At 37.7% G+C, this 17,690-nt stretch overlaps 1 protein-coding gene across 2 annotated transcripts in view; it reads left to right on the forward strand.

The window, feature by feature from the left end:
• LOC128858251 (neprilysin-1) overlaps positions 1-17,690 on the forward strand; it is a 72,899-nt gene that overhangs the window by 26,279 nt on the left and 28,930 nt on the right. For both annotated transcript variants that reach the window (XM_054094368.1, XM_054094367.1), the window contains exon 2: positions 895-1,675. In XM_054094368.1, the coding sequence (XP_053950343.1) occupies positions 1,072-1,675 (604 nt within the window). In that variant the 5' untranslated portion in view covers positions 895-1,071. The remainder of the gene's footprint in view (positions 1-894; positions 1,676-17,690) is intronic.

Consider the following 17,690-nt stretch of genomic DNA (forward strand, 5'->3'; position numbering starts at 1 on the left):
GTACCACTTATAAACATTTTTTTGGGACATGGTCGAATCACCAAATGCCTTCTGCAACATCCTAAACGTTTCCGCAGCCTAAATTCCATTCCGCAAACAAAATTTGATGGCACTAGTAAAAATCGAAAAATGCACTCTTGGTCGTTTGGTAAACACAAGCGTAAATATATTACAGATAATGACATTCACATGAAAGTTGGCCCAGATGTTATTAACAGTGCTGCCAACTCATGAAAAAAATAACTAGAGCGAAATTTTAATTCCGCGAAGTTTGACAAATAAATTCACCTTACTTTTTGCCCACAGTAGTATATGTACACGATGACGCAAAATTAATCATCCAATTCTCTTTTTAAATAACATTTTTAGTAAATAAAAAAAATGATTTTGAGGGATAGGAATCTTTATTCGGTTCATTATGCGCTCCATTGCTTGTCTGTTTGTATACTGCAGTTGTGTAATTCACAAGTGTCAAATATGATTGACGTACGACCTCATTTGCAAAAATTATAAATCTCTCGATAGGGTGATTAATTTTGTGCCATCTGGTATTATTTAGGTACATATATAACTATCATGTTGAGAATTACTCGTTTCCAATCATTAGAAGTATAAATATTTTTCTTTTTTATCAAGTCTCTCGGAACTCATAATAAAATGGACAACAAATATTTGAGAAAAAGTTAAGAAGATATTTATTGTCAAATGGCAAACAATGCTGAATATCAAATTGGGAACTAAGGTTTCAGAATTTTATTTCAAGTGTTAATTGGGTATACGCCAAATGCATAAATACGTACATACATAGTCGATAATGCAGCGCTTTTTTTGGTTCATTTATTTACAAATAAACACATAAATCATCCGATCAATTAATAATAACTAACCTAACAGGTGTCTGTTGATTCCTGAAACCCGTTAGTGATAAAATTTTGAGCGCTCAATGACCGCAGCGACTAAAGTGAAAAACAACTAACACAAAAACGGTAATTACAAGTGAAGTTTTGTGAAAAAAACGCGTCAGAAGTTTATTACGCCGGCTGTTGCGTGCAGATCCAACAAGTCGCGGTTATGCCTGAAACGAATAAATTGTTGAATAATGGTTTTCTACGCACACCGCACATCTTTGGCGTAAGCAGTGGTGCAACAATGGAAGACGGTGGTGCGTCAACTGCCGTTTCGCCCCTACTCGCCGATAGCAGCGGCATCGCAACGACTGCACTTATAGATGACAAACTATCTAACCTGCAGCAGAATAGCAAGAATTTAAACAACAGTGCCGCGAACAATGGGCCACACGTCAAGTTGCCCACGGTGGTGTACTTAGGCACTGACAGCGGCGGTGGCGGTGGTGTTGTTGGTGGTGTAGGTACGAGTATCCCTGGTAGTGGAACTCGTACTGCTCTTCAGCGTAATGCACCCTCGCCCTACCAAAGCACCACAACACCCATGCGTCCCAGCCACCACACCCATCCAAACCAGCATAGCGATTGGTTGATGAAGGAGCCAACACAAAGACGTCGCTTTATAATTTTAGCTGCAGCTTTTACTGTGCTCGGCGCGGCGATCGGTGCATTGGCGATCTACTTTGCTGGTAGCTATAGTTGTCACTCGCTATCCACAGCTGGCACGGGAGTGAGCCTGGAAAGTCGTAGAATGAATACAGAGTATGGAGGTAAGTAAAGTTGGAGGAGTTAATGCATATTTATTTATACAAATACAGAAAGTTTTCTTCCTTCCTCTTTGTAAAGTTGTATCAGTTATTCATGCCTTATGTAGATAATTTCTTATGAATTTAGTTGTACCATTTTTTTGAATTGAATGGCTGCCAATTGACCCCAGTTTCTCTTAGTAATATTGTAAATCCAAGGGGTTTAAAAACTAAGAAATTTCTAAGAAAGTATTTGATAAGACCCAATTAAATGACTGTCAATTGACTTCAATTTCTCGCTCAGAAATTTCAAGGAGCTTATATTGCCTAGATATATTAGACTATCAAGTTGAGTCTTACTTAGGAATCTCGTTCTAGTTCTGTTGAGTTACAACTGCGAAATGTTATGTATGATGTGTTCTAGTGCAAATATGACTGCGTGAGTATCCAATCCCTGAAACCATTAATTAGCCTGGATATCTCTTTCTTTACCAGTTTTATGATAGTTGACGGCAGCTTACTATTTTATAAAGAACACAAGTTGTAGAAGAATTGCAAAACCTTCTGCCTACGATTACAATTTTTTAACTTTTAAATACTTCAGTGTCTTGCAAACAATCGAGGATATGTCTACGACCCAATTCCGTGACAAACTCGATGTACTGTTTTATAATGATCGAAGTACATATTTTTGAGCCAAGAACTTTTAGTACTGTTTTTTTCACACTGTTTTAAAAATTGCCTCATGGGTAAAACTTTCGACTGGAAAACACTCACTATGCCTGATAGACGCAAATAATTCTTAAGAATGTTTCATTGCTTAGAACCTTATACCTATTTCATAGCTGATTTGGAACTGATGTTCAAAGCCTCGTTGAGCATAGAAATACATTCCGATCGTTGCCCCCTGTTCATAATTATAAGGTTACAGCTCGTATCCATAGTTTTCCTTTAGACCAACAAACGCTGTATACATCCAGCTTATAAATTCTGGGCACAGACCCCACTTCAAACCTAAAAAGTTCCTGGAAGTGTAAAGATCTCCGCAGTTTTTTACGACGTTCTCTATCCGGTCTCTAGTCCTCTATATACTCCTTCTTCTTAATTGGCGCGATAACCGCTTACGAGATTTTGGCCGAGTATCACAAAACGCGCCAGTCGTTTCTTTCTCGTGCTAACCGGCGCCAAATGGACACACCAAGTGAAGCCAAGTCCTTCTCCATCTGATCTTTCCAACGCAGAGGAGGTCATCCTCTTCCTCTGCTACAACCAGCTGGTACCGCATCAAATATTTTCAGAGCCGTAGCGTTTGTATCCCTTCGGACGACATGACCCAGCCAACGGAGCCGCTGGATCTTTATTCGCTGCGCTATGTCTATGTCGTCGTAAAGCTGATAAACGTCCAAAAATATTACGCAGAATCTTTCTCTCAAACACTCCAAGCGTCGCTTCATCGGGTGTTGTCATCGTCCACGCTTCTGCGCCATACGTTAGGACCGGCATGATGAGAGCCTTGTAGAGTATTAGTTTTGTTCGTCGAGAGATGACTTCACTACTCAGTTGCCTACTTAGTCCAAAGTAACACTTGTTGGCAAGAGAGATTCTACTTTGGATTTCAAGGTTGACATTGTTATCGGTGTTAATTCTGGTTCCTAAATAAACGAAGTCTTTTACAACCTCGAAATCATAACTGTCAACAGTGACATGGGTAACGATATGCGAGTGCACACCGACTGTTTGTTTGAAGACAGGAGGTACTTCGTTTTGTCCTCATTCATCACCAAACCCATTCGATTTGCCTCTTTATCCGGTTTGGAGAAGACAGAACTAACAGCACGGTTGTTAAGGCAGATGATGCCAATATCATCGGCATACGCCAACAATTGTACGCTCTTATAAAATATTGTGCCTAAGCAATTAAGTTCTGTGGCTCGTACGATGCTCTTCAACATCAGGTTAAAGGTTAAAGGTCACACGAAAGCGAGTCACCCTGTCTGAAACCTCGTTTGGTATCAAAAGGCTTGGAGAGGTCCTTCCCAATTCTGACGGCGTTGTTGGTGTTGATCAACATCATTTTGCAAAGCCGTATTAGTTTTGTGGGGATACCAAATTCAGGCATCGCGGCATACAAGTAACTCCTTTCCGTACTGTCGAATGCAGCTTTGAAGTCGACGAAAAGAGGGTGTGTGTCGATTCTCCTTTCGTGGGTATTTCCCAAGACTTGGTGTATTGTAAATATTTGGTCGATTGTGGATTTTCAAAGTCTAAAGTCACACTGATAAGGTCCAATCAGTTGGTTGATAGTGGGCTTCAGCCTTTCACACAATACGCTCGCTAGAACCTTATAGGCGATATTTAGTATACTAATCCCGCGGTAATTGGCACAGATTGCAGCATCACCCTTCTTATGGATTGGACACACTTAAATTTCAATCGGAAGGCATGCTTTCATTCGGTCATATTTTGCATAGAAGCTGATGCATGCACCTTACCAGCTCCTCGCCGACATGTTTGAATAGCTCCGCCGGCAGTCCGTCAGTGCCCGCGGCTTTGTTGTTCTTTAGCCACGTTATCGCAACTCTCACCTCGTCATGATCGGGTGGCGGAGCGACAATTCCTTCGTCAACGATTGGGGTATCGGGATCTGCACATTCTCTGTGACATGCGCAGCTATCACTATTCAGCAGGTTTCAGAAGTGTTCCATCCATAATTTAAGTACGCTCTGGATGTTAGTCACTAGGTCGCCGTCTTTGTTCGTACAAGAAAATACCCCGGTCTTGAAACCTTCTGTAAGGTGCCGAACTTTCTGGTAGAATTTGCTCTCGTTTCTTCTTTCTGATAATACGTCTCTCTTCCTTTCTTTCTTTCCATATGGCTCGCGTTGCGCCCGGTCGCAGCGTAGCTCTATAGGCAGCGTCTTTTCTTTCTGCGATCATACTGACATTCCTCGTCGTACCAATTGTTTTTTCGGGGTCGCCGGAATCCGATTTCTTCTTGGGCGGCGGTGCGTAGAGAACGAGAAAGGTTGCTCCATTGCTCGTGCATGCCGGTTTGTTGGGCACTACTCTCCGAAAACAGGAGTGAGAGTCGAGTGTCGAATCTTCTTGCTGTCTGTTGTGATTGCAACTTTTCGATGTTGAACATTCTTTGCGTAGTTAGATGTACGCTTTTTGCCGCACGCCTCTGTGCGTAGTTTGGCTGCTTGAACCATATGCAGAAGAATCCCCACTTGCGTGGACTTCTACACATGGAACCATCCTCCTCTACATACAAAAGTAATAAATTAACAAAATTCCCTCGCTGTCCCAAAAAATGGTGCCCTTAGCCTTTGACGTCCACTTTTTCACACTGGTGCCAACCACTTGACGCATATCATCTTTTGCATTTAACAGAAAAATATTGTAAAAGTCCAAATAACGATTTCCTTTACTCAAAATCAGTTTTATTTTTTGGTTTTATTTAGTAAAAGAGTTATTCATAACTGCTTTAAATTTAGCAACCACCTTGCAAGTACTGACTCAAGCAAAATATTTTCCTTGAATGCAAAATTGCGTATGATTTAGCACCACTGCATTATTTTCGTTTTGTCAAACTGTTACGTAAATCTATTGCTTTTCGAATCATCCTGCCTGAAAGGATGCAAAATAGTTTGATCCCGTCGTAGGGCAGTCAAAAGGCGAGCCTCCTCACCACATTTCGCTCAACCTATTATGAAGTTCCAAGAGCTTTTCAAAGCATCTGCTTCAAAGTATGCAAAATATAATATAAAAAATAGCCCTACTTATTATTGCAGGCACTGACCTAAGCATGATGCTTTTGAGCTATAAACAAAGTCGCTCACATCCAAATTTTTCACATGGCGAGCAGCGAAGTTCTCTAGCGAGCAGAGAAAAGGTGAATCGAAAGGCATATGTGCATACTCAAACTTATGGCATCACAAACACAAAAATCGGTATTTGATGTGGACTTTATGGTATTTTTACAATTTTTTCCTTCTTATGAAATTTTGCCCAAATTGAGCTCGCAATCCACCTACGGGTTGCTTCTTTAATTTAACCATTGTTACTTTTTGGATAGCTAACATAATGTAATAGATTTTATTGTTGTTGTTATTACTGCTGGTACCACGATGCCTTGTTTAACGCTATTTGATTTTGAATAATCTTTCGTTTTCTATGCAATAAGTTCAAATTTTGCTAGAACACCAACTACCAAAGCTTGTGTGATATTTTGAAAAACTCCAGCTGCAAAGTAATGAAAGAAAAGGTCAACTACTTAAAAGACGAGTTAAAAGAATGCACTGGGTATGCCGTGGATAACTCTCAAGTTTGAAATAATCACATCAACAGTTGCATTTCTATTTGTTCAAGTCTAAAAAATATCAATTCGTTTCTGCAATCACCTTCTCCTTTGAATAAAATCGTTTTCCCCGCCAGCCTTTTCTTTATATTGTGGAACAAATAGTAGTCCGAGGGATCCGAGAGAGCCAAGTCCGCCCATTAACTTTGCGACCATAACTGCTGAGGCGTGAGCTGATGTGTTGTCGTGATAGAAAATCACTCGACTTCCTCGATTCAAACGAATACCAAACACAAAGAAATAGGCCGATCTGACTGAATTTTGGTGTGTGCTCTTTCAAGAGCTACTAACTAAACATAAACTCGATAGCCGCCAGTATTACCATCTCTCTGACTTTGTTCGGATCTTTCAAACTACCTGCAAATTCAACTATTTCCACCAAAACGAGTTTTTTGAGGATTTCGCCTTAATCGGCTGAAAAGTCTTAAATTGACTCTCCACCTTTCGTGAACAAAATATGCCACTCATAAGTCATTGTTCTTCCTTGTGAAGAGACCACTTAAATAGATGATATCTCTCCCATAAACATCTATGTATTTTTCGTTGCTTAGGGAAGAGCTTAAGCACGGCAAGAATCAAAATTTTTCCATAGTTGATGTTTTTCCTTTTCTTTTTGTTTATCTGGCGATATCTCAAGGTTAATGAACTGATTTTACTGCGATTTAGTATTATTTTTAGTTGTATTAAGGCGGCCGCCGTAGCCGAATGGGTTGGTGCGTGAGTACTATTCGGAATTCAGAGAGAGAGACGGTAGGTTTGAATCTCGGTGAAAAACCAAAATGAAGAAAAAGTTTTTTCTAATAGCGGTCGCCCCTCGGCAGGTAATGGCAAACCTCCGAGTGTATTTCTGCCATGAAAAAGCTCCTCATAAAATATATCTGCATTTGGGTTCGGCTTGAAACTGTAGGCCCCTCCATTTGTGGAACAACATCACGGCACGCCACAAATAGCTCCTTTTCGGCCAAAAACCCAAAAAGGGTGTACGTGTAAATTATATATATGCATATATAGTTATATATATATTGAACGCGCCAAATAATGCTAAGTAAAAAAAATCCTCTGTCAACCCTTTCATTCTGCTATTTTTCCCCCTCTTAGCTTATACATTGCAGAGATCGCAAGTTTCTATGCCTTCGTTTTTAACGACTCGGCCAAATTGGAGCTCCATACAGAAAGCGTGGACATATCATGTTCATTAGAAGAGGTCAACGCAATTACTTGTTTCCTAAAGCGTTTGTTTTTATCTACACGCGTGTATATAACATATGTATGCTATTGATATCCTTACTGATTTGAGTTGTGGCACCGTTAAACTTTTCCATAACCTTTCCATTTTTTATTCATTCGTTCTTAAAGTGTTAAAATTGTGCAATACAATATTTATAGGTGCAACCATACATACTGGTGCACAGTATATTGGTATTTCTCGACGAGGTAACTGGGTCAGTGCTTAATAAAATCGAAAAACGTTTCAACGTTATAATTGCATTATTTGCGATTCTATTCCATTTCATTCGCCTCAACTCTATTATATTATGTGAAATGTGTTTATCATCAAACTGCCAACAGTCAGCCAACAGACTAACCAACTAACCGAGAAAACCACCATCAAGCAGTCGTCTAAACAAACAGGCTTCCGTGGTACCCATTCAACTGAACAACCAATTCGGGCGTACATTTAATATCCGCACTTTCTTCCATTATTGCCACTTCTGCATTTGCTACGTTTTACGTTTGTGTTGGCCCGAGGCGATGACGACACATTCAACAGGCAGTAGAACGCCCAACAGGTGGGCAAACAGCCAAGTACACATACGAACCATCGAACGAGTGGCTTAGGTATACTACTACTTATACATATTTATACGTAGATATGTTTAAGTGGATATGCAAATGCTTACATATGTATGTTTTGTATATATGAAAATACTGAAAGCAAGTATAAGTTCAGGCGGAATCGAAGTTTTGTGTACTCTGCGCACGTTTTACGGAAATGTTATTGTGATTAGTGATTAATTTTGGCAAAAATTATACAAATATCTTAACTATGTACATGTATATGCATGTGCCTATGCATATAAATACATGTATGTGTATATGAATATTTATAATTATCGCTTCTTAAGTGATTGGTTTGGCTTCTTCTCGTAATTATGTTGGGTATCCTGATGTTGTTCTGTAGATGTCCGCCTCGGAATGATAAATGCATTTTATGGTATGATTTTTCACGGCAGAAATACATCTGGAGGTTTGCATTACCTTTGTTTCCATTGCCTATGTTTTCATTTAAGAAAAAACTTTTTCTATGACTCGACATTTGACGCCCACTAGGAACAGCAAACCCATAATCACATTCTGTTACTGCTGCCGTCTTAGAACTATTAGTTATTTATTGAGTTGTGGCGGCTTAGTAAACAAACGAACCTAAACCAGATGGCAACACCATCATTCGAAGACTCGGTAATACTTATATTTTTCCATCGATTAAAGCATCTAACATCACCGCGAAAACCGAATTGTCATTGTTAAGGCCTCTTCTATTCGCCATTTCTCCGCTCGCTATCTCTATGCTCGATTAACTTGATGAAGAATTTGCATACGAAAGCAATAACAAAATTATCGAGAAGATACGCCGCTAGCGAGTATGGCTATAGCTCATTAGGCCACACTGCCTTACCAACACATGTAATTTAAGGCCGCTCTCTCCCACGTTGCCGACATATGTTCATTTGCTTCATCTATCCGCCACTTGCTAAGTCTTATCGAAAAAAAGAGGTCTTTATACAATTCTCTTCCTTTTACTTTTTTTCTGACGCCACCGAAAAAAGCAGGTTTTTCTTTAAAATACAATTCGAGGAGTTGGACTTTCTAACCTAACTATTGTATTTATTAACTGCAGTTATTGGACATTTTCTTAGAATTTTTTTTTTTATTGAAACCAAGAGGTCAGCACCTTTGTTTTTGAAAAAACTTTAAATATTAAGTCACCGTTCGGTTTAAAACAATTTATTTGCCCGTCTGCATGAGTGTTTTCCTGGGCATTCCACAGCTGCTACAAGTTTTTCTTTAAAGTTAAAATCATTTATAAAGATATTCATAGAGTTTGTTTTGTTGACAAAGTTAAGTTAATTGGGTTTCATTTCACCTTTTTTGTTATGGATCGAAGTTTATTTACAAAATAGAGTCAATTATACTGTTATCGATGGTCTCTTTCTTACATTCCTTCCATTTGCTGAGGAAAGTCCGGTTTTCTGTTTATCGCTTAGCCTGGGGTGCCTCCTTACAGGGAATGAGCCTTTTTATGCGATTATGAAATTCCTCCGTAAAAGTACGTTCACAAATGCATTAATTACCAATAAATCCACAAAATTAATCTACCCGTTCACATATGGCAGATTACTTGCAAAATGGACAATACTGTTTTGAAAGATTTTTCTTCATAGAAATTATTTTGGTGGAATATTTCGGTGTTTGTTTTGTTTAATTATTACTAACGATATCAAGAAAATACAAGGAGAAGGAGTAGCTAATTTAATTGCGCAATAGGGAGCTAATAATAAACAGCTGTAGGAAATCCGTAAACGACGTTTACTGAGGTTTCAAAAATGTATGGCAGCTATACGCATTCGAAATTCGGGCACAAGTGCATAATATCTCATGGGGACTACTTTGGTATTAATGAATAAATAAATAATTTTTGAAAAAACACAAAATTCGCGATACTTTTTAAACACACCTCGCATATCTATAACCTACTCAGGTCACCAGGTCGAAGCTGTATGGTAGCTCAACTGGTAGTAGTTTCGGCTACGAAGCCAGAGCGGAAACGTAAAACTGAAATTCGCTCCCACCTTTTCGTAAAGACGACCCCTTAGAGAGAATCGTGGTATAGGTTTAACGGCCAAACTCGTGTAGAATCTTTTTGAGTCGATGTGGAGTTGCCATGCCGGACTCAAAGTAAGGCAGAAGTTTAGATAGGCTTTGAACTGCACCCAGGTGGCGGGTGTAGCCATCCCACTGTACCATTTATAGTACAGTAGTACAGTGAATACTTTTAGCGTTGGGCCGCTTATCAACGCACTAATTTAATCCGCTGTGCTTGTAACCACCCCACGAAGCCGACTTCGGCAGATACGAACGTAAAGTATATCGGGCGCTATAGATAAGGAAAACTATATAGATTTAACTGAAATAAATAAATGTAAATATTATTAGATATATCATTGCATTTTCATGAGCTACTCGTAGGCGTTGCCATTACAAATGACAAATAAAAGACAGTATGACAATCAATTTTGACTGTCATGGTAATTTTTTCTCATTAATTATTGGAATATCACATTTTTACATATAGGAAGTTGAGGATAATTATTTCTAAACTTTTCATATTACTCTTAATTTTATATGTACACAAATATGCATATAAGTCGAATCAAATCCAGGTAGTCGTTACAAACACCCATTATATGAACAAAGATCTAGTCCACGTGGCCTAGTGGTGCGCTAGGTATGAAAACTAAACGCGACATTGATTACTAGAAAAACAGCAGCAAGTTCATTTCCTTTATGTCACTCGTGAACTCTTTTGCATTCTACAAAGGCAATAACATTAAAATATACAAACACATATCCAAATATATATACGAGTTATATAGGCCAATGAATATATGTATGAAATGGTATGTATTTATAAAAAAAGGCGATTTTCATACAAAATGAACAATGCAGTTGCTAATTTAAAGTCAAAAACATATTAGTTAAAAATACACAATTACATATAGTATGTAGTTATTTATGGCTTGGTGGGCTGTTGAATCTCATCAGACTATCAGCTTGGCTATCACTAAAGATTAGTAATTCTGTTCGAAAAAGGAATAATTGAGCTTGAGCTCCGCGAAGGGGGATTTCTTTATACTTTGCCATCAAGCTTTGAGCCATCCAAATAAATTAGCAGTATTGTATTATATTAAAATTAATTTAACGAACCAGGTTCGGAGCATAGCAATCTGTGCGTCTCGAAATAAGGCTAAAAATAATTAGTATACAAGAGTTTCTCTGGGACAGCGGAAGTCGCCAGGCCTGTAAATTTGAATTTACGCAAATCGGCCTAACTCAAGACACGACACTTCATACAGGATAGTAGATCGTACAAATTCCTTTGGTTCTTACACAAGTAGAGATGACTTTGTTATAGAGTCCCTTGCCTAATAAAGGGTTTTCCAATAACAGGTTTTATCTATCACTATCGAGAGATGATTAACGATTTTTTTTGGCCGGAATTGGATGGTATTGATCTGGACAACGTTTATTTTCAACAAGACGGCGCTACGTGCCACACAAGCAACGAAACCATTGATCTTTCGATCACAATTGGCCACCGAGATCTTGTGATTTAACACCTTGTGACTTTTTTCTTTGATGTTATTTTCCACTATTAACAGCATACCTTCCTCTTTGTAATAAAATAAACATCCGATCATTTATATTACAATAAAAAATAGCATTTTTCTTTGGATATCAAAATAACAGGTCTTATTTGAAAACCCATTGCAACCCCTGCAAAGTTTCGTTTGCACAGAAGTTGAGATTCCACAATAGTCTAGAAACAAAGTTTCTAGAAGCTTACTGAAATTTGATTAAGGTATAGTTGTACAAGTAACAAGAAATTTATGACCTATTTTGAAACACTTTTTCCTGTCGGTTCATCTGGGAATTGATGAAACAAATTTGACTCATAGATTAAAATCGATTGACTTGGATGCAAGTGAGCGCGCATCATGTAAGACCACCAAGAGGAATTACTAGGTTGTTCAATGAGTTTTACGGTTCGATAAGAAAAAATATATTGTAAATTTATGGTTTTAAATACATTTCATTATTCAGTATAGTCTCCCTGCACATCACCAATTTAATAAATTCCATATCTGAAGTGAGAATCTGGAAGGGCTGCAAAATACGCTTCCACTGCTGCTAAGAACTCATCATTTTTTGGACTGGAAACAGATGGAAGTCGAACTTTAATTCATGGATTTTAGCCATTGCCAAAATGCTCTTGTGACACGGTGCATTGTCCTGATGAAAACACCTATGAGGCCGATTTCTGAACACGAACTTGTTTCGGAGCCGAAGAACCAGGTTCACACCACTCTTCAGCCTCTTGTTTTGATTTAGCATCATCATGAAGACCCAAATCTCACCCATAGTTTTGAATCAACGTACAAAATCTACTTTATGCTTTCGAAAACGCTCTAAATGTTGTATTCGTATGTGTTTTTGTTCCATTGTTAGCGAATGCGGCAGCTAATCTGCACACAGCTTTCTGTAATCCAATACTTCAGTCAATATTGCTTACACTGACCATTCAGATGACTAGGTTCGACGATTTTCCAATACATTAACGTGTATTTTTCCTACGACTTCTGATGTTGTTGCTGTTTTTAGACGTCCTTAACGTAGATCGTATTGTATGACCTCGTTTAAATTCAGCAACCCATCTTTCTACTGTACTAAGTGATGGCGAAAAATGTATAAGGCTTTCGACATTCGTTCACAAATTTCCTTTGCTTTTAAGCAAAGGCTGGCACACAAAAAATTAATTGACAGATTGAAGAGAATATAACAAAAAATTTTTGGCTATTAGCAACGCCCTTTCTTATAGTCAGGACTTCATTATCTATACTAATATTATAAAGAGGAAAACTTTGTTTGTTTGTTTGGTTGTAATGAATAGGCTCAAAAACTACTGGACCGATTTTAAAAATTCTTTCACCATTCGAAAGCTACATCACCCACGAGTAACATGGATTATATTTTATTTTGGAAATAGGGCTCGAGATATAGGTCAAAACGTGGACCCGGGTAACCTTCGGATGTGTATGTACAATATGGGTATCAAATGGAAGCTGTTGGTGAATGCTTTAGTTCAGAGTATTTCCATCCGCTCCGTGACTAGGGTCTCAAGATAGAGACCAAAACGTGGACCCTAGAATGTGTTTGTACAATATGGATATCAAATGAAAGCTGTTGATAAGTGCTTTAATACGGGGTAATTTTTATACCTATTGATGACTAGGGTCTCGAAATATATGCCAAAACGTGGACCCGCCGTGTCTTTGCACCGAATTAAACCAAACTTACGCACATTGTTAAGTAAGTATTGAAAATGGGTTTCGTAAAGTTTGGTTGTAATTCGGAGCACTGGCAACGGGTACAGCGTTCTTTTGAGCCAGCCATAATGTCGCTTACTTTTTAACGCTTGGGGCGGAACTGAACTGTCAAATTGACAGTGTGAGTTACAATGTGTCAATATTTCTTTCTGATTTGGATGCCATAAGGAAAAAACGTAAGTGCAACATGTAAAAATTGTTTGTGAATTTTTTTGGAGTGGATTTTGGAACAGTGAATAATTTCTTACGAAATTTGAGAATTTAATGTGAAATCCGAATGAAATTATGTGTTCGTGGAAAAACAATTTTTTTTCGTTTTTTTTTTGAAAAATATAAATGGATAATGGTTAAAAAAGCTCCAATGCTTAATAAAACATATAAATTGAAACGAAAAATTCATGGATGATCAGGAAAAAAGACGATTGTTTATTCATATGCGTTGATTTGAAATTTAAAAACAATCTTCTTTTTTCCTGATTTTCAATTTATATTTTATATTTACTCAAAAACAAATAGAAAAACAAAAAATATTGTTTATGCCAAAGCGCTTGAATAAAGAATAAAGAAATAAATAATATGAAAATCATATATTTTCTGTTCTAAACCATATCTATTCTATTTTAGTGTGCCCAGCGAAGGGGGCCGGGTTTGCTAGTTTCGGATAAATATAATAACAAGCACATCATGACTAAACCAAAAGCAGTAAAAGCGGTTAATGGAAGTTTCCAAGATATTCCAATGTGTTCAATCAATGAGTAGAGTCTAAACAAAGAACAGCAAAATAATAATGAAAATAAATTTACTTTTTTTGCAAAATACTCTCCTTCGAAGTCAAAGCCCTTCTGCTTTCGCTTGAACCAATTTTGAAAACACTTTTGTCACTTTGAAGTGGGCACCGTCAAAACGAAGGCTTTAAAGGCTTCTTTCTGCTTCTTCAGGCGTTGAACAAAGTCGACCTCGCAATTGATTTCTGAAGCTCGAGAACAAAAATAGATCAATAGGTGTTGAATCAGGATCTCCGCCCTTAGTGCTAAAAAACTCTCGTGTGTGAGCCGATACGTGAGGCTCGCACTATATTGCTGAAGCACGTATCGTCTTCGGCGGTTGGTTTTTCTTAATTCTCCAAAAACTTCTGGTAAACAAATGATGGTGTACCACTCGGAACTAACTCTTTTGAGTTTCTCTAATAGAACAGTTGCGACATGACCAAATTTTCCGACAAAACAGGTGGTCATTTGCCTCAAATTGTTTCTTCCTCAAACAACGTTTGTTGGATTAAGCCCATCTTGGAACACCTATACTGTCGATTGCTATTTTGTTTCTATGCTAGATCCAAGATTCATCATCTGTTACGATGTCATAGAAGTACTTTGAACTACCGCGGCTGAATTTGTTCAAGATTTCTTTACACCAATCGACTACTTTTTTTGGGAAATCGTGACAATATATTATGCGGTATACAACGAAAACAAATCTTCTTGACGACGCTGATCTCGCCAATGAATGTACGCTGATCTCACCAATGCATAAGGTTACCTCTGTCTCACAATACATCACATGACGATCCTGCGTTATCAATAGACGCACAGCATCGATTGTTTCCGGCATAACAGCCATTTTTGGATGACCTTCGCGAAATTCATCATACAAAGATCGACGGCCACGTTGAAACTCGTTGTATCAGCGTCTCACATTGCCTAATGTGGTGCTTCAATACCAAAAATCGAAGTAAGTTGATAAATTTTTTTCTGCCTCGACAATCCGTATAAATTTAAAAAAATTTGTTCACAATTTAATTCCACCGTTTGGGCGAGATGAATTTTTGAATCCACTCAAAAAATAACAAATACATATCGAAAGTAAAATCGTTATATATAAGTTTATGACAAAAAAGTGCAGACATTTGATAAAAATATCGAATTACAAATCATCACGCGTAGTGTTGCAAAGACGCACAATAAAGGCGTGCCTCATATTACGTGTTGTTCTGTGAAAAAAAACGGACGACAAAAGAGCATACCTGAAGAACTCAAGTATGTGACGATTTAGCGCGAACTTAGACATAATTCATTTATGTTTTGCAACGGAAAATGTTAAAGCGCTTCATTAAGGGAATATGCTAAAATCTCACCCTTGTGATCTTCAAATGAAGGATAACGATAAGTTTCTAGTTATGACGAAAATTTACACAGTTTAGTGTTAGAGATAGTATAATTGATTTGCCTTGGGTAAACTTAGGCTCTCAGAATAGAAAAAAACTCCCTGTCTATTGAAAAACGGTGATCTCCAACACGACTACACGAATTTTCTTGCTGTTCTCAAAACTTGAGCGTAGTTTATTGACAATAATAGGCCTCGTTCTATCAAAACCGATACGCATTTGCACTTACAAGGGGACGAATGGAGGAGTTTTATTTTCGAATAACTTTTTTACTAAATAAATATATATATGTATATAGGTATATATACTGCAGCTATCTAGTTCACAAGTGTCAAACATGATGAATACCCAACTTCGGTTCACTTCCGCTGAATCGGACTCAGTGATATTGTCTGATATGATATGATATAAAGGAGAGTGTCATAAAATATGAATTTGATTAATTTGATTTGTTCACAAAAAAGTGAACATACCACATTTTCATTTCAGCGCTTGGTCACCCAGGCTCTTCTTATAATATCTGATACAAAGTAAATTCTTGAAACTCAACTGTTTCCTCTCAGTTTAATACACACCAAGCTATCAATCCATACAACATATTTATACACTTGCATGTATGTAAATACATATGTACATATGTCAACGTCCATTAGTATAATGCGTTGAAGCAACATGGGGACGGTAAGCGTATTCACTTATCGATTTTCAATTGAGTCAAAACGTTCCCAACAATTTTATCCGCAGGAGTAAGAAGCTAAAGTGGGTTACACACAGGCTATAGGCGAAGAACATTTCAATTAACTTACCATTTACTAGCTTCAGTGTGTACGATATACTCGTATAGATGTACATGTATATGTATGCGTGCAAATGCAAGTACTCCCTGCAGGAAATTTTTAATTCTTAACTGATACGGACCACTACGCCACTCATGAGAAACGTAAGTATCTTACATCTGTCTTTTATGTGTGATTGAGGCGTCAGCCGAAATTGCAAACAATCGCTCTTCTCGTACACTGCCCTCACACAGTGCGGCCGATTCCCAAAAAGCTGGCCAAAAGTTGAAAAAAAAAGTTTCTAGATAGAGTTTTTTTGTCTTTGGGTTGGCTACAGTAATGCCTTGAGTAGCGAAAACCGTTCATAGCAACGTCCTGTACCCTAAGTATCCTCTGTATTTTCAGTCGCAACGCAAAATTTTAAGATCAAATTCGTAATCAGCGACCCCGAAAACATATAAATTAACATGCATCTTGATTATGTTCTAGAATATACGCTATTTCACGTGAGCGGGTGGCCAATAGGGGGGGGAAGGGGGTGGATTTTCAAAATTTTAAGATCAAATTCGTAATCAGCGACCCCGACAACCCCCGAGTAAGAAATTTTGAATCAATTACCTAATTTTTTGAGTTTTGGCCAGCTTTTCGGGAATCGGCCGCACTGTGCCTCACAGCGCCGGTGAATGCCTTCTGCTTTTTATTTAGTAATAGCCTAGACAGACGGCGCCATTAATCGGGATTACCGGCGCAGTTAATTCTGATTAAAATTGTAGTGTGACAGACGGTTGTTACTCGTATTAGTGAACAGCTGATTTGTTTATTGGATAGTTTTGTCAGTAAAAGATGGATCGCAGGCGACAGTTACGAATATTAGCTGCCCTGACATGAAAAAAATAATTATATTTATAAACATTTTTTAAACTGCTATGAAATACTTGCTCATGTTATGTTCTACATATAGTTCCAGATTTTTAAAAGTTTCATTATATTTTATTCACAATATGTAGATATTAACTGTCATTTTTCGACAATGTTGCCATCGAAATTTTCGCTGACCCCGTTTAAATTATGAGAATTAAGTCTAACTGTCAATCCGCATTAGTTGCACTTACTTCCTGAGATATATCCGAATTAAGTAGTAAATCTCGATTAACATCAACGTCTGTTTAGGCAATAAGCTGCTAATTCGCGTATTCCTGAAAGATGATGTATATTTTTTTGAATTTAATTAAAGTTAGTTATTTTGTCACATTTTAATTAATATTAAAATTAATATTTTATTTATTTATTTAATATAAAAAAACACAAAAGTGGAACCTAGAAACTTTTGAATGGCGCGCCAATACTCTACAAGTTTTTATGTTAACGACAATGGCAACACCTGCGCGATCTAGATCTCAATTTGCCGAACTTATCACTAAATCGGCACCACATATCGGGGTTGCATTAACACTTCCGTGTCATCACCTTGTAAAATTCGTCAATTGCGACAGAAAGAGAAAAACGTGAACTAGTCATGATTCTAAATGCTCTAAAAGTGCACCATCGTCACTGAGGATTTCCTGCAAGCCATGTA

This window comes from Anastrepha ludens, chromosome 3 (assembly GCF_028408465.1).
Source record: "Anastrepha ludens isolate Willacy chromosome 3, idAnaLude1.1, whole genome shotgun sequence".
NCBI classification, from domain to species: Eukaryota; Metazoa; Arthropoda; class Insecta; order Diptera; family Tephritidae; genus Anastrepha; species Anastrepha ludens.